This window comes from Delphinapterus leucas, chromosome 2 (genome assembly GCF_059928025.1).
Source record: "Delphinapterus leucas isolate spDelLeu-1000000601 "Yukka" chromosome 2, BTC_Dleu_Yukka2, whole genome shotgun sequence".
NCBI classification, from domain to species: domain Eukaryota; kingdom Metazoa; phylum Chordata; class Mammalia; order Artiodactyla; family Monodontidae; genus Delphinapterus; species Delphinapterus leucas.
The window spans coordinates 152567815-152585536 of record NC_143130.1 but is presented as its reverse complement, the minus strand read 5'-3'; the positions used below and the strand labels follow the sequence as shown (position 1 = coordinate 152585536).

The 17722-nt window shown below is 48.3% G+C and overlaps 2 protein-coding genes across 11 annotated transcripts in view; one reads left to right on the top strand and one right to left on the bottom strand.

Annotated features, from left to right (window-relative positions):
- The window catches only part of NUMB (NUMB endocytic adaptor protein), a 144660-nt gene extending 135457 nt beyond the window's left edge, over positions 1-9203 (top strand). For 7 of the 9 annotated variants that reach the window (XM_022576622.2, XM_089906203.1, XM_089906202.1 and 4 more), the window contains 4 exons: positions 1118-1411; positions 3361-3510; positions 5759-5905; positions 7062-9203. In XM_022576622.2, coding sequence (XP_022432330.2) covers positions 1118-1411; positions 3361-3510; positions 5759-5905; positions 7062-7777 — 1307 coding nt within the window. In that variant the 3' untranslated portion in view covers positions 7778-9203. The remainder of the gene's footprint in view (positions 1-1117; positions 1412-3360; positions 3511-5758; positions 5906-7061) is intronic. The other 2 variants (XM_089906200.1, XM_089906198.1) reach the window with 1 other exon arrangement.
- The window catches only part of PAPLN (papilin, proteoglycan like sulfated glycoprotein), a 39155-nt gene continuing 30531 nt past the window's right edge, over positions 9099-17722 (bottom strand). The window contains exons 23-27 of one of the 2 annotated variants that reach the window (XM_089906185.1): positions 17543-17680; positions 16721-16848; positions 16506-16614; positions 14009-14175; positions 9099-11640 (exon numbers count right to left, since the gene is read on the bottom strand). In XM_089906185.1, the coding sequence (XP_089762311.1) occupies positions 11498-11640; positions 14009-14175; positions 16506-16614; positions 16721-16848; positions 17543-17680 (685 nt within the window). In that variant the 3' untranslated portion in view covers positions 9099-11497. Of the gene's footprint in view, positions 11641-14008; positions 14176-16505; positions 16615-16720; positions 16849-17542; positions 17681-17722 lie in introns of those variants that run through there. The other variant, XR_016391815.1, reaches the window with a different exon arrangement.

The window sequence follows — 17722 nt, the reverse complement described above, 5'->3', positions numbered from 1 at the left end:
CCTGTACAAGCATTCAAGTCACTCAGGAGGTTGTTGAGTCAAGTGTGTTTTAGAACTGAGTGATAGGGCTTAGGGAGAATGCTTTGCATTCTTGTGTATAACTAGGGCTGAAACCAACAAGGAATATTTTGGAATTAAACAGTTCGGTTTAAATATAAATATAATTTTGCTAATTTTTTTACTATATTCTTTCAATTCTAAACCAGCCATTTTAGGTAACGTCATTAATACTGACCCAAACAGCTCTAATTTTTAAGCCAAAAAAAGGATACATATTTTTATTTGAAATTAAATTATTGATTGTGATTTTTTTTTCATTTCTTATAAACATTTGTGCCAAAGAATAAATAAACACCATGCTATTTTAATTAGAAAATGTAGTATGTATACCTGTTATTTAGTATGCTTCAGTGATTTTCAGACTGGATGCATGTTCTTTAACACCACCGAAGAATACTTTTTGATACACACAGCAACTGCCAAAATGGTTGAGTCCTAGCATCTACAGAGGATTGTGAGGGGAGGGGAGTAGAGACTTACCACAATCAGAATGGGACACAGTGGGTACTCACATGGAAACAGTCTTGTATTTATGTTTACTCCAATTTAAAATTTTACTTCTGTATGCTTTTATTCAAATGAGCCACAAATGCCTAATGTCCATGTCTGCTTTATGACATTCTTTAACATCTAATCAAACTTACGCTTATTTAGACCTTTCTGACTCTGCCACTCCTAAATCCTCTCCCCCAAACAAAAAAGCAAACAAATATTGAACACTGTGAACCATCATTCTTTAAAGGACCTTTTGCTAGGAGTTCATAGGTAGTTTTGTTTTGTTTTGTTTAATCTTGTTCAGAGTCTTAATCACTGCATGGGAATAAAAGATGTAATATTTTTGTCTTAGTAGATATACCATGTGACATGTAGTAGATTACTAAACGTTTTATTTGTCTGAAAAATAGGAGATCTGAGCCCCACTTCTAACCTGTCTTTTAAGAGACATGGTGAAAGAGATGGGTAAAAAGACCTAGAAGAGTTTTTGAGTTCCTCAGCAATATAAGCTCAAATTATTTGAAGACATTGCTAAGGTCCTCTTTCTCTTGACTTTCTTGAGCTGAAACAGATAAGACAGTTGTTGGTTCATCAGTGGCCCCTGGCAACACTGCCCCATCCCCATCCTCTCCCACCTCTCCCACTTCGGACGCTACTGCCTCTCTGGAGATGAACAATCCTCACGCCATCCCACGCCGGCACGCACCAATTGAACAACTTGCTCGCCAAGGCTCTTTCCGAGGATTTCCTGCTCTTAGCCAGAAGATGTCACCCTTTAAACGCCAGCTATCCCTGCGCATCAACGAATTGCCTTCCACTATGCAGAGGAAGACTGATTTCCCCATAAAAAATGCAGGTAATGCAGCATCCACCTAACTCACTGGGTGCTCTGGCACTGAAGCGTTACCGTCACTTCCAGTGGAGTCACTGATCCCATCAAACTAGCCACCCCTCTTTCTGAGGCTGGTTGGTGGTTACATATCTTGTATCATTTCCCATTGGAAGAAAATGGAGATTCATGGAGAGGGACGTGAGTCATTCATTTCTCTTCAACAAATAGGTAACAGAGCCATGATGGGAATTCCCAGCCTAAGCTACAAGGTTTGTGATTTGTCCTGATGAAAGTGTACCTGCTTCCAAACATCAAGGGTCTCAAGTTTCCATTCTTATTCTGCCATTTGGGACCCAGCAGGGAATTCATTTAAAAGGCTTTGGAAACACATCCAGTTAAATAGCATTACTGTCAGATGTACCAGAAGAAATGGATAAGTTCTCAATGTCCTTGTGGCTGGTTGGCTCCATAGGGAGGAAACTCTAAACGGGTCTCCTGTATAAATCTAAGATCTGTTGTTCATCAGAGACAGTGGGATTGCTCACACATATTCATTACCTTTCAGAACTGCCACACAGGCCTTTGTGTGGCCTGTGTACAGCTGAGCCAGCCCTGGTAGCTCTATCCTCATCATAAGACCCGGAGCTAAAGTGTCAGGCCTGGTCAGTGCTTTTATTGGGCCCTATTTTACTTCACTCTGAGACATGTTGAGCTGGTGCTATAACAGAATCTGAGGAAGCTCTGTCTCAATAGGGCACTCCCACTGCTGGTGGTACAAAAGTACAGAGAGTTAAGTTCTTTGACGGATAAAACTCAGCCTAAAGAACAGTTAAACTAGATGGTTACTGAGGGTCTTTTCACCTCTCAACTCCTGTAAAAACTGAAACTCCAGATGCTTCAGGTACCTCATTTTCAGTCTCCCTCTGGAGCAGATGGGAAAAAAAAACGATTATTCTCTTTCCACAGTTGAGCAAACAGAGGTTCAGCACATACAATTAGCTTCCTCTGTGACACAGAAGTATCCCAGTGTCAATTTTTTTGTTTTGTTTTGTTTGTTTATTTTTGGCTGTGTTGGGTCTTCATTGCTGCATGCGGGCTTTCTCTAGTTGCGGCAAGCAGGGGCTACTCTTTGTTGAAGTGTGCAGGCCTGTCATTGTGGTGGCTTCTCTTGTGGCAGAGCACGGGCTCTAGGTGCATGGGCTTCAGTAGTTGTGGTACACGGGTTCAGTAGACGTGGCTCAGGGGCTCTAGAGCGCAGGTTCAGTAGTTGTGGTGCACGGGCTTAGTTGCTTCATGGCATGTGGGATCTTCCCAGACCAGGGCTCGAATCCGTGTCCCCTGCGTTGGCAGGCGGATTCTTAACCACTGCACCACCAGGGAAGCCCCCTAGAGTCAATATTAAGAACAAAGCCTCTGGAGTCCTGGACCTCAGTTCACTTTTTCATGTTATCACAGCTCAGGTACTTGGTAGTTTGGAGAAGAATGAGAGTGATCACATTGTCGTAGTTTATTACAGAGAAAAGGACTGAGCACCCACTGGTGCGCCTGACTTTAACCCATTTTTTGACAAGAGTCACTGGAGGGTTGCAGAACTTAACTCAGACCACAGCCTTGGGACCTGGTCGGAAGACAAACAGGTTGATCTTACTGACTGGACATCTTGGCACAAAAAGAGAACAGCAAATTCTCAACAGTGTCACACAGGAGAGGAAATAAGGAAATCTGGGGATTTGCAAGGGAGGAAGATAGACCTTAGTACAGGAATTGTTATCATTTTATACCTTCTCATGTGAAAAGCCAGTGAATAGTGGTCAGGAAATTTTTTGAAGCTGCTTTTATATCCCCACCTGACAGTTGAGTCTTTTCCTTCCACAAATAAAAGATTCAGTTTAAAATGCCACCTTGTGTGATACTGTTCTGTTTCAGGATCGTTCCATTTTTCTGTCTGGAGCCATCTTCTGTTTGTCTTGCAGTGCCAGAGGTAGAAGGGGAAGCGGAGAGTATCAGCTCCCTGTGCTCACAGATCACCAATGCCTTCAGCACACCCTCCGAGGATCCCTTTTCATCCGCCCCAATGACCAAACCAGTAACAGTGGTGGCACCACAGTCTCCTGCCTTTCAAGGTTGGTGCCCACTTAGCCTGCTCACCTGTTCTCTTTGAAACTAGTTCTTTTATGACACTGCTCACTAACTGTAAGTTGGCATTCTGAGCTTCCCAAGACCTGGTCATACCCACTAATTTCCCTGTTTGATATTATCTCTGAATCGTTAAATTTCCCTATTTGACAGTGTCTTTGTGCTTTGTTCCCCTTCCTGTTTCCTGAGATGTCTGCATTTGTCATTTTGCACGTACCTACCTGTCTTTCATCCCATTCTATCAGGAGCATCTGTAGTCCCAACCCACTGCTTTATTTGCTACTTAACTGTTAAGAGTCAGAGTATCCAGCCATTTCTCCAGAAACAGCAGTCATGAGAGTTGGTTCTAGCCTTATGCTTTCTTTAGCACAGTGGTTCTCAACCTGGGGTGATTTTGACCCCTCAGGGAAAATTCGGTATCCATTATCTGGAGACATTTTTGGGGTTTCACAATATGGTAGCAGGTGCTTACTGTTGACATCCTGGTAGAGGCCAGGGATGGCAGTAAACATCCTTCAGTGTTGTTTACTGCCACACTGAATAGCCACCCTCACAACAAAGAACAATCTGGCCCAAATTATCAGTGGTGCCAAGACTGGACCCATCTAGTCTCTACCCTGTCACAAGAGGCCCATAAAGAAAAAGGTACTTCAGTTCATTTCATTTTCCATAACAAGTATCCTAAAATTAGCCTTTGTGGCATTGAAGAATTAATAAAAGTTGTTGTTTTCAGAGATACTGAATTAATAGTTGGTATTGACTCAAAGGTCAGCAAAGAGTCTATATAACTTAAATTACAGACTTAGAATTTGAGCTCCTGTAATTGATCTTTCTTCATTTCTTTTGGGAGAGAGCTCAGAAAAAGTTTTTCTGTGGAGACGTTTTTTGCCTGCTCTTATTGAAAAGCTACAACATGCTTTTCCTCTAGCAGGGAGTCTCTTTAAAAAAAAAAACAAAAAAAACTTTAATAGTCATATGCACCAAGTGGCTTTTCATTTCATCAAACAAATATTTATACTACCAATAATAATAGGCACAATTTATTGGGCACTTAGCACAGTGTCTACCACATACATCATGGTAAGGACATATATTTTTTCATCTCATTTAATCCTCACAACAACCCTTTGAGGTAGGCATCACAGATATGAGGTGATGAGGAAAATGAGGCTCACAGAGGTTAAGTAAATTGCCCAAATCACACAGCCAGGATTTAAACCCAGGTCTTTCTGAATATACGTCCTGTTACATTCTACTTACTCTGTGCCTATTTACAGGGCAGTGGGTATACAAAACTGAATAGAATATAGTCCTTTCCCTGCCTTTAAGGGAATCTCAGTGTGTGGATAAGCTAGTCTTTTAGGCAAGCCCTGGGTAAATCATACCAATGCCATAAGCATAGTTGCTGAGTCTTAAAGAGGGACTGATTGGTGTAGGGCAGGAGAAGGTGCCTACTTGTCTGTTCCATATGAGATATAGAGAGCTAGGCTAAGGAATAGAAAGTGATGGAATAGATGTCTGGAGTAAAGGAGCACGGGTTAGGAGATTTTAATAAAGGGAGACAGGAAAGAACAGTAGGTGCCTTGAGATATTACAAACATTACTGAGGGGAAAAAAACCTTTAAAAAAGATGAAATTAATTCTGTAGCAAATTAAAAAATTATTAAGCATATGAAAACATATACCAAGTTTGATTTTTCTCATCTGTAATATGGGGGTTTTGAGAGAATTAATTGAGATGATGCACACTAAAGTAGTATTAGCATAGTGCCTAGCACATAATAAGGACTTATTGTATTTAACCATTGTTGTTATTGTTGGCATAATTTGATCTTTTGGAATAGTGGTAGGAGAAGAAAATACTTTATATCATTATGCCGAAGGCTAAGCTGTATCTTAGAATAGACTTTTTCCTGCTTGTAATACAAAGCAGCTCTGTTCAACTTAATTTGAAATTGTTTTTCTAGTCTTCATTTCCTCTCTCTCCATACACATATTTTCCTAAAAGAGTCATACAACTTTATCAGTACACCCATTTTAATTACATCCTCTAATTCCCTCTTTGCCAAAAGGTTTGTGTATCCATTGCAAATGGCATGGTTATCCCAACACCAACTTTTCTGTTTTATCTGTTCCACCAGTATTGCACATTGGCCTGACTGACCCAGCTCCAAGGGGCCACCTGTACACCTTGCATGAATTTAACTACATTGGTGTTGTCTGCTCCCATTGTAGCTAATGGCACTGACTCAGCCTTCCATGTGCTTGCTGCTAAGCCAGCCCATACTGCTCTAGCACCCGTAGCAATGCCTGTGCGTGAAACCAACCCTTGGGCCTATGCCCCTGATGCTGCTAACAAGGGAATTGCAGCCACACATTCGGGTAAGGTGACCACAGATGATGGTGAGGATTCTGGGATCAGATAAGTGACCCTTGTTCAAAAATCAGCCATTTAGCTGAGTGGGAACCAGGGAGGAGTCCTTTTAGGAAAAGTATGATCCCTCTTGGAAATAAACTACTACTAAGAAAGGATGGTGTCACAGACATAGAGAACAAACATATGGATACCAAGGGGGCAAGGGGATGAATGGGGAGGTAGGGATTGACACATATTTACTACTATGTATAAAGTCGGTAACTAATGAGAACCTACCATATAGCACAGGGAACTCTACTCAGTGCTCTGTGGTGACCTAAATGGGAAGGAAATCCAAAACAAAAAGGGGATACATGTATACATATGGCTGATTCACTTTGCTGTACAGCAGAAAATGACACAGCACTGTAAAGCAACAGTACTCCAGTTAAAAAAAGAAGGAAAGAAAGGATTGTTCCTTCAGAGAGGAACTAAAGAGGTTAGGTTGATAGTTCTTAGGACTGTAGAACCACCCATAGAGCTCCATAATATCCAGATTCCTGGGCTCCACCTCCAGAGAGCCTATCCCTGGATTCAGATCCGTGGCCATGCCTGTAGGAAGAGACGACTCTGCCTCTTACAATGGCAGGCCTACAAAAAAGGCTGCAAAAAGCACCTTATATTTGCTTTTCTATACTTTCTAGTTTTTCTGTAATGAACATTTTAAAAAAATTTAATAACATTAAAGGCAGTTCACCAGGAAGACAACATATGTCTGGAAGCCAGGAAGGGGCCACAAAGTACGGCACCAAGTCGCTGGTTATTTTCTTTTCATTCTGTTAGAGCAGAAGGTAAATTACCTCGGGCCCTTTAGAGTATGTGCAGGCCACAGCAACAGTGGGGATGGGTTCTGATGCCAGCCAGCAGCCTTGGTTCGATGCAGTTGAGCCATATCTAGCAGCCCCTCAGTGTGGCTGAGGTAGCCACATGGTCTCATGGGTTCTCCCTGTCCTACCACAAAACCTGGTAATAGAGACTTTCCTCCCACCTACCAAAACCACAGAATATCCCACTGGGGGGCTTGTTCTACGTTAGGCTCACTCAAATAGCCAAGATTATCCAGTGAAGAAAGAAGCCCCTAATAATTCTGATTCTCTCCTCTCTTCCTCTTGTTGGTTCCAGGGACCGAGTGGGGTCAATCTTCTGGTGCTGTCTCTCCAGGTCTCTTCCAGGCTGGTCACAGACGCACTCCCTCTGAGGCTGACCGCTGGTTGGAAGAGGTGTCCAAGTGCGTCCGGGCTCAGCAGCCCCAGGCCTCAGCTGCCCCTCTGCAGCCAGTTCTCCAACCTCCTCCACCCAGTGCCATCTCCCAGCCAGCGCCACCTTTCCAAGGAAATGCATTCCTCACCTCTCAGCCTGTGCCAGTGGGTGTGGTCCCACCCCTGCAGCCAGCCTTTGTCCCTGCCCAGTCCTATCCTGTGGCTAACGGGATGACCTATCCAGCCCCTAATGTGCCTGTGGTGGGCATCACTCCCTCCCAGATGGTTGCCAACGTGTTTGGCACTGCAGGCCACCCTCAGGCTGCCCAACCCCATCAGTCTCCCAGCCTGGTCAAGCAGCAGACATTCCCTCAGTATGAGACAAGCAGTGCTACTGCCAGTCCCTTCTTTAAGCCTCCTGCTCAGCACCTCAACGGTTCTGCAGCTTTCAATGGTGTAGACAATGGCAGGTTGGCCTCAGGAGACAAGCACACAGAGGTTCCTGCAGGCACCTGCCCAGTGGATCCTTTCGAAGCCCAGTGGGCCGCATTAGAAAGCAAGTCCAAGCAGCGTACTAACCCCTCCCCCACCAACCCTTTCTCCAGTGACTTACAGAAGACTTTTGAAATTGAACTTTAAGCAGTCCTTATGGTTTACGTATTTTGTCTGTACTTAGGCAAGGGCGGAGGGTGGAGGTCAAAGGAGCAAAGGGGACTTTGTGTTCCCAACCAGTACGCTTTTCACTAATCCCAAAGGTCCCCAGGAGCATGTCCAGGCATAGAGTGCTGAAGGGGTGATTGAAAAAAGTGGAGAAAACCATTCCTAGAGAAGAGCTGTCTTGCAGTTAGACTAAAGAATTTAAGGAAATGTTACCCTCTGCCCCCCTCTTCCTCCCTCAGCCCCTCACAAATCTCTGGCAACAGAGAGGCAGAAGTATCTGAACAGGAACCTGTATTCAAAGCACATTTACTGGAATATAAAACACAACGGGAAGCAAAAAACGATCTCCCTTTGTTTTTCAGGCCATTGGGAAGCAAAACGATCTCCCTTTGTTTTTCAGGCCATTCACCTGCCTCCTCTCTCAGTACTGGCCTGTCTTAAAGATCAAAAACAGGGTGGCCTGTGCCCGGGCTGGGGACAAGAGGGAGGCCGTGCTGCCAGAATTCCCAGGAGGGCATATCAGGAGCCGCCCAGCAGAGCTATATTTTAGGGGTAAAGTTGAGCTTCCATTTTGAGTAAGAATAAATATTATAAATATATATCAAAAAGCCAAAATCTTTATTTTTATGCATTTAGAATATTTTAAATAGTTCTCACTATTAAAAAGTTGTATGAGTTGTAAGTAATCTTGCCAAAGGTAAAGGGTTAGCTGTAAGAAATTGTACATAAGATTGATTTATCATTATGCCTATTGAAGTAAAAAGAGGAAGGGTTGGAAGTTGCAGACGGGATCCCTAGCTTACTTGGTATCATTTACTGTAAGTAGCACATTGCAACAACAATCATGCTTATGACCAATATAGTCAACTAGGTTGTAGTTTTAAATAAAGAGTGAGCAGTATTGTCCTGGTTTTAAACCTATAAAGAAATTCTAATGTCATTATTTTAATGGAATCAATCTAAATAGAGAATATGTATTTTCTTCTATATATTGCTGCAGTTTCCTTATGTTAATCCTTTACTTTGTTTTAACACTAAGGTGACAATGACATAATCATATCCATAGACAGGAACACAGGTTACTGTGTTGGTTTGTCATGTAGGTCTTGGTGGGTTTTGCTTTGTCCTTTAAGTAGTTTTGTTCCCACGAGTTTTGTGGGGGTGGAGGTTCTAGTTTTATTAGCACTGCGTGTGCATGTGGGGGTGTGTGTGTCCATCCCTCTCCCTCCCAGTGAGCAGAACATCCCATTTGCCAGTTGCAGCCACTTGACCTCTGGTAACAACGTGAGATCCCATCTCATTTTTACTTTTGAACGTCGGCCTTACAATCAAATGTAAGTTATATATATTTGTACTGATGAGAATTTATAATCTGCTTTAACAGAAATAAATGTTCGTGGTAGAAGCTTTTGGCCATGAAGGGCTATTCTTTCCCCTTTATTAGCAAGTGAGTTTTGGTTCTTTTTGGTCTTGTCCTCTCTCCATTCTACTGCCGCCACAGATTTCTAGGTTGATGGCTAGAAAATCTTTCACTGGGACTAGTATATTCTTAAAATTCATATTTGTATCCACACTTTAGGCTTTGGTTGTTCCTAAGCGCATCTCTGATGTCAGATTCTTCTTGCTCAAAGTGCAGACTTCAACCTGGCAGCTGGTTAGAGATAAAGAACCTCAGCCGACCCCAGACCTAGTAATCAGAATCTGCATTTTAACGAGATTCACATTCTGAGAAGTTGGGCTGGAGCAGTGATTTCCAACTTTGAATACATATTAGAATCATCTGGGAGATTTTAAAATCCTCATGCCTAGCCCATACTCCAGACCAATTAAATCAAAATCTCTGGAGAGTAGAACCCCAGGTTCAGTTTTTTAAAAAGCTCCCAGTATGGAAGAAGGTTGAGAACCACCGGTCTAGATTGAGTTTTACTCTCACCTTTAACCTTACCCCACTACTCTGTGACTAGTTCCAAGAACTAACCTACCTCAAACTTACCTTCTGAAGTGTGTCACAAATTTGCCAAATACTAGTTTAACTAAAGAACGGGGGAGTCCAAGAAGGTAGCCCTTATTTTCCAGTTTCTACAGCAAAACCAGCCATGGTTAGGGAAAGGGATGCACCTCAATATTTTTTTAAAAATGAAAAGAAAAAAAGACCTGTGCCACCACATTTCTTTTGTTGAATGAGAGGTAGACCAAGAAGAAGTATCACTCACCCATGATGCAGCTGTTTGTCTTTTCCAGCCAGTGTGCTGGTAATAAAAAAGTCACCTTTCCCTGTAATGCCTGTCTTTCTTGTGTCCCAGAATAACCTCTGTTACTAGGCCCAGCCAGTCCTCTGGAGGATGTGTAGAAGGTTAAAGTGGAAAGAAACTCGGAAACTCAGTGAAACCAGGCCTCTTGATTTAGCAGCAAGGAATTAAGAGGCTCCAAGAGAGGAAGAATGACCTCTTCCAGCTCAAACCATTTCTGAAACCAGTTCCCTGTATTGCATCGCCCTCCACTCCATTGGTGCCCCCCCCATCCTGCTGGTGCTGTTTTTTATAATAGTGTTTTTGTTTTATTTACTTATTTATTTTTGGCTGAGTTGGATCTTTGTTCCTGCGACACAGGCTTTCTCTAGTTGCAGCGAGCGGGGGCTACTCCTTGTTGCGGCGCATGGGCTTCTCATTGTGGTGGCTTCTCTTGTCACGGAGCACGGGCTCTAGGCACACGGGCTTCAGTAGTTGTGGCTCGCGGGCTTAGTTGCTCTGCAGCATGTGGGATCTTCCTGGACCAGGGCTCAGACCCACGTCCCCTGCATTGGCAGGCGGATCCTTAACCACTGCTCCACCAGGGAAGCCCAACAGTCTGCTTTTTATCTGGCAGCAAGTATTTTGCATCAGACATACTGGCTTGAGGAGGAGAGGCTCCTTGTTGGTCACTGCACCGAACAGGCTCACCTGCTCCCTGCAGGTGTGAGATGATCCTCACGGCTTGGCTTTGCATGTCCACCTTGGGAGGAAGGCTCCAGCCTCTTGATGAAAGGAAGGAGCTTTTCTAGTTCTTTCATACTCAGATAATGATGCAGTGGCTGCTCTTCCATCCCAAATCCCTATACTGAGCCTTTCATTTATATTCCACTTCGTCGACAGTTTTCACAAACATCATGCTGTTAATGACCATATGCACAGATGGGATTTGAAGCTGGTTGCTATACTACCTAGAAGGGCGAGAGAGGCTAGAGCAATGAACCGCTGTTTGGACCCCAGATGAGACCTAGTTCTATCAAAGTATGCTTCCCTGACACAACAGGAGTTAGTGTTCCCGTAGAAGATAGGTATTAACTTTGAGATCATTACACACCTCCCCACACAGCTTTAAATGAAGTGAGAACCCTGGTGGCTTTCTTTAAAACACAGTGAACTGATCCTGTGTAACAAATTTTAGAGGGAAGTTGTAAAGTGAAGGATGTCCTCATCCAAATAGATGCTTCTTCTTGACAACTCGGCAGGCGCTTGTGGTACGTCAGAGAAGCAAACACTGCTGGGACTACAGAGGGAGGCTGCCGCTGGTGCTCAACTGCTGGAGCAGCTTTGAAGAGGCCAGTGTCTCCGGAGGAGAACTCCCTTTGCCAGCCAGACAGGGGAGACCGAGAGCCTGTCTTCCCTTCTCCCAGCCCTGTGAGTTGTATCCTTGCTGCCAGATGGGCTGAGCAGGAGGCTAAACCCGGGAACAGCTGGCACAGCAGAAGCTGGAGTAGTACTCATTGCCGCAGAGCCGGGCCTGCAGGATCAGATCACAGTTGGCCAGCTCCGGCTGGTCGATGCACTCCCTGCCAGGGTCCCTCGGCACGGTGGCCAGTGCTGCAAGACAGCGGGGGAGAGAGGGTGGTAAGAAAGCTCTGCGTAGGCTGGGAACTCTCCCCTACCATTTCATTTCATTTCGTTTTCCTGAAAGGAAAGTGCTGTCACTCTGTAACCTTGTTACACCTGTATGTACAGCTATGGGAGGGCTCTCAGTTTCCATTGTCACTGGCCACACTTCAGCATGCAGCTGTCCTCCCATTCTTTTGCAGCTTCCGCCCAGTGCACAGCCCATCACAGACTCCCAAATATTGACTGCCTGGACGATTAAACATCTCTGGAAGTTAACCCCCTGCCCTGACCATTGAGACCCGAAGAGCTGGACGACACTCCTGCAGCCTGTGGATGGGGCAGAAGAGAGAGCAGCGTCAGCCCTAAGCACAGTTGAGTCGGCAAAGGCTGTGTTCTCTTTCACTACTGGTTTCCTCCTACCTCAAAAGTTTTGTGCCTTCAGTATCCCCAGCTTAGTCACTTAGTTCCCCATCTTTCCAATTTTTCCACTTCCCCCGGAGACAGCAAAGAGTATTAGGCAAGGTGACAGGAGGACAGGCTGTGAACTGTGGCACTGATACTACATCGAGCACAAAGCGCTGGTTGCCTCCCCCTCTGAATTTACTGGAAGCTTCAGTAGCTTATAAATCCCTGTGAGAGTTTCATCCTGCTGCTTCATCTTAGCACTGAAGTGGCCTTTTCTTTCTGGAAGGGGCTCTTATGACTCAGCTTGGCTTAGGCCTGAGCAACACCTCCCTGAAGTCACCTCACGGGGCTGGGGATGGCCTACTCCATGCCCTCTCCCCTGCTCCCTCCTAAAATACAACTGAAAGACCATACCTAACAAGTGGACGGCTGTATAAAGTAATACCGATAATACAAGAGTACGAACTACTTACGTTTACATAAAGAGCAAGCCATCTATGCCTATTCTTAAAAATCATAACTTTGGTATCAACTTTATCTCAGCCATTGCGGCCCTTGGACCCATCACGGCCAGAGGTGAGGAGGTGCTGGGCTTGCTGGTGAAGCACGCTGGTTGCCTGGGCGCCATCATGGCTCTGCCACTTCTAGCCGGGGGTCTCTGGGCTAATTAATATTACTTAAGCTCTCTGTGTCTGTTTTCTTATCTGAAGTGGAGACAATAATAGCACCTGGGGCACATAGTAACCATGGCTAGAATGTGCGCATGTAACTGTTTTGCCCCATAGCATTCCCACTCACTTAGAGAAGTGTGAGTGACCGCCCCCCGCTATGTTTTAACCCTACAATATTTTCTGTTTCTCACCCTAAACTTTTAGGCAAAAAGCTTGAGAGGTCTTCACAGTAGAAGTATGTCCCTTACACCAGAGTGTGACTAGCTCAAGGCCCCCCACCCTGATTCGAACACTGCAGTTCCAACATGCCACCAAACCACGAATAGGGCACAGTGAGACAGCCTCAAGCAGTGAAATGCTACAAAAAGCTTACATGGGTGACAGCAGATAACATGCAGCCTAATCGATGGAATGAACACTGTTAAAGGAGGGAGGGAGATAGCTTCTCATCAAGAAAGGTCCCCCCCGCCGCCCACACACAAAAAAAGTAAGATTAGCAACGCTCATCTAACGGGGTGGGAGAAAGGCAGCTGGACTGAGGCCATAGTGTCCTATCCAGGAAGGCAGTCACGTCACACCACATCAGGAGCCCCACCAAACTTCAGCATCAACCAAATTTCTGATTACAATTTAGCTTCCCAGGTAGACATGTCTATAGCTAATCACAAACATGCCCATCTGGATCCTCCTAACGGCTCTCCTTCTCTCATAAATCTGCCTTCTGGCCCTGTCTCACGTCTCGTAAGTTTGGTAAATACACAGACAAGGATCTATTTGCTGGGCAGGACAGAGGTGAAAAGTAGCCCCTACAGGACGGTGCTTTGGCCAAGGCAACACCTTCACGCAGGCACGTATTCCATCACTGAGTCTCTGAGCACCTGGTGATGCCGAGCACTGCGCTGGGCCCTGGGACGTGTGCGTCCCAGTCGCTGTCTGAAGGAGCTCAGACTGGAAGCCCACTGTCAGTCCCGCTCACTAAGCAACATCTCTCTCAGACTTCAACCTTTAGCCTGGCCAATTCCAGCCTCAGCCCCACAGACAGGAGGTAGCCAGGCCTGACCATCCAGGCTGACCAGCACGGAAAGGCCCTGGCAGTTCTCTCCCAGGCTGTTTCAAGCCCCATGATAACTGGCCTGCTCCAAGTCACACTACCGGAACTGGCAAGGTGAGGCAGGATTTGGAGTTGAGTCCCCTGGACTGCAGAGCCTGCCCCCTCCGCATTCTGCAGCAGGCAGCCAGCTCTCAAGGACAAGCAGATGCCTGGGGTAGGCCTTCCTTACCCGGCGGGACCACCTTCACCTCGGTGCTGCGGCTGACCGCCTGGCTTCCACGGTAGGCGCTGCATGTGTAGGAGCCCTCGTCCCTGGCCTGCAGGTTGTGGATCAGCAGTGTGCCATCCGGGGACTGGTGGACACGGTGGCCATCGGCCCGCACCGGCAGCCCATTCCTAGGGGGGAGAGGACGCTGGGAGAGCTGTCCAGGCCCTCATTTTCAGGCCCTGGGAAGCTGTGCCAGTCCTCCCGGGGCCAGGGGGAGGTGGTGATCCAAGGCCACTCCAGAGCCGACGACTCCCTCTTTGCGGCCCCTCACCTTAAGGAAGGGATGGGTCTGGTACCAAGATGATAGACCAGCAACGCCGAAGCAAAATACCTCGGAAGTGAGGTGGACTCACACCAGCTGATCTAAGTGACTGCAGATCTGCCCCTTATCCCCACAGGAGTCTCTCTCTCCCTCTTCGTCCACAGAGGTCCTCTAAGCAGCGGGATGAAGGACACGAGCATCCTGCCTCCAGCGAGTTGGGGCGGGGTGCAGGTGGTAGGGGAGCCTTCCCTAAGGAGGACAGCTGGCCGAGGCCTGACCTGAGGGTGAGGAGGAGCGGCTGGCTGACAGGAGGACACGGGGACTCGGGGGTTTGAAGGAAGGCCATGGCCGCAGCGAGGAGAGTGGGCGTGGGAGGAAGTGCGCACGGCTCCGGTCAGGAGTTCGGACCGGATCCTGGGGGTAAGCGAGGGGTGTGAGCTGAGCAGGACTGACAACGCCACGTGTGCTTGGAAAAAGGATCACCAACCGCAGCGTGGGGCAGGGACAAGCCCGAGGGCAGAGGCCAGGTGAGTGGCTGCCGCAGGTGTGCACACAGGTTGACGAGACAGACAGTAAAGCAAAGGGACCTGGGTGAGGGTGAGAGGTGGGAGGTGGGGGAGAAGAAGAGATCAAGGGTAGCAGGTTCCTAGCTTGGTTACTGGGCAGTGGTGGTGCCCCTCCACCGTGGGGAGATCCAGGGCAGGATGAGGAGTGAATGGTGAGGTTATTTTCCCCTATTTCGCATTTCGGGTGCTCTGAGACACCAGGAGCCATCAGGTTTGAGGTCTGGACCCAGGTAGTGTCTCAGCACTGATGGTCCTGGAAACTTCATGTCTACAGGGCTACCCAAGGTGAAGTTAGAGAAAAGCCGGGGACCGAGGACCAAGGACAGACCTCAAGGTACACCAGCCTCTCAGAGAGAGGGATGTGATGAGCGGGCCAGGAAAACAGAAGCTGCAGCCAGAGAAGCAGGAAGGAGACTGCAGGTCATGTGGGACTGAGTCTGTTCAAGGACTGAGGAACAGGGAGGTACTGGTGACCTCGGTCAGGGCAGTGTCCCTGGCATGGGGGTGCGGGGGTGGAGGAGAGGCCCCGGGGCAAGGGCTGAGCTGCCAGCAGGGAGGTGAGCAGACCAAGATAATGTGAACAGCCGTGCATGAAGGGGACGCGATATAGGACCCCACTGCAGGGAAACACTGGGTCAGAGGAGGGTGTGTTTATGTTTGTTTGTTTTGAAGAGGGGTGTCCTGAGCATGTTTGCTGCTGGGAAGATCCAGGCCTGATAGGATAATCACAGCCACAGCTGATCAGGGCAGGGCCGGCTGAGGGCACCAGCTGAGAAGCCTGCAGAGGCTCCCACCACGTTCCCTGGCATCAAGGCCACAGAGAGGCAGCCGACCTCCGTGCCCCTCACCGTTCCTGCCAGTGTGCAGGCCCATTCCCATCCTGGCATCATCGCTCCAATACTCACCCTTGAGGCTTGACCAAGAACATCCTTCCCTTCATCCATTCTCCCAGACAGGAGACAGCCTCACCCCACTGTGCACAGACGCACTTAGGGCAAACCTCTGGAGCCTGGGGGACACTGGGCCTTCTCCTGCCTGGGAGTTTTTGGGGGGCTCAGATTACCCCCAGGATCCCCAGAGCCTAGCCTAGTCCTGACATACTGCAAGGAGGAAGTGGGCAAAAAACCGCTGAATGAATAAAAGACCAACAGATTTGGGGTAAAAGACCACTGAAGTCCTCAAAGCTGTGTGCAGCCCAGGGTTTCTCAACGCCAGTGGAGATTCTGTCACCCAGGAGACATTTGGCAACATCTGGAGACTTTTTATTGCCATGACTTGGGAGGGAGTGCCACTGGCATCTGGCAGGTAGATGGCCTGGACGCTGCTAGACGTCCTCCAGTGCACCCCAACAGACGAACGTGTCAGCCCAAAATCTCAATAGTGCCGAGGTTGAGAAACCCGGGGTAGCCCGACCAACAGAAAAGAGCAGTCCCAGGGGGCTTCCGGGTGTCGGTATGAGGGCGCTGTGGCCCCTTCCCTGACACCAGGCCGGGAGGCGGGAGTGGAAGAATAAGGGGAGGGGGCAGTGGTGACCGCAGCATCCCGCAGGAAGGTGCACCCCCTCTGCCTGGGCTGTACCACCTCAGGTACGACAGCCCGAGGGCCAGGCCTGCCTGGAGCAGAGTCTTACCTGGACCATCTGATGTTCACTCTTTCGCCCGCCACCGCACACAGCAGCCTGGCCGTGTCACCTTCTGGCACTGTCACCGTAGAGGGCAGCCCTGTGATTGTCAGCTCCCCTGGGCCCAAGGAGGGGGCACTGTCAGCCACCACGCCCATCCTGGCCCACCTGACCTCAGAGGCCACCGGCCACACTCACCCTCCCGCCCGGGACTGCCGCCTTACCCAGAACTCTGAGCTGGACCCAGCGCTGGTCTCGGTCCTGCCCGTTGACTGCAACACAGGTATAGAAGCCTCCATCTTCCACAGCCACGCGACTGATGACCAGGGAGCCGTCGGACTGCAGCTGGTGTCTGGGGGCCAAGCACAATCAGTTGTCCCCACCCCAAGGTGCCCGGCAGGGGGCAGGAGGAGCAGGATCTTCCCTCCCCTGGTGAGAGGCTGAGCAGCCCCTGCTGTCACTGGGATCTGACCAAGGGCCAGTAGGCCTCCGGCCCTCAGGCCCTCCAGCTGCTGGCACTCTCCTTAAAGATGCCTGACTTTAGAGCCTGAATAAACAAGTCAAGTTTTCTGATACAAAATAATTCTGGTTTGGGTTTCTAGTTTTTGCTACACTTGTTTACTAGGCTCAGTTCTAGGTTCTACCACTTAGGAGCTGTGTGGTGTTCAGCTTGTGCATGTCAAATGGGGATAAAATAGCACCCACCTATTTGGTCTCCTCTGCAGGTCATACGGAGGAGAAAAGCCTCACCTCCGAACGGGCCCAATAAACCTGAGCCCTTGGGATTACAGCCAGAAGTGTGTCCGCCTCTGTTTCCTCGCTCAGCTGTCACCTCTGTTGGCAGGCCCTTACTTCTGTCCGCTAACCACAGTCCAGAAAGGCCCAGAGACCCAAATGCGGTCTGCCCGAGGAGCCCGATGCCACAGCTCCAACCCTCAAGGGGCCCTGGGGTCCTGCTCAGGACCAGGGGGCACCTGCAGCTCCCTCCCCCAGTGGGGGTGCGGCTGGAGGCCGGCCAGGAGGGAGGGGAAAGGAGCTGAACGAACCTGGGAGAAGAGAGGGGCTGCCCATCTCTCTGCCACTCGACACTTGTGGGTGGGAAGCCCTCGGCATGACAGGTCAGCCGGATCTGCTGGCCTGGATGGGCGTCCACCACCCCAGGCTGGTGCTGGTCCAGACGCAGCCTGCAGAGCAAGCACCCCACGGCCGTGAGGGGGTCCTTGCCG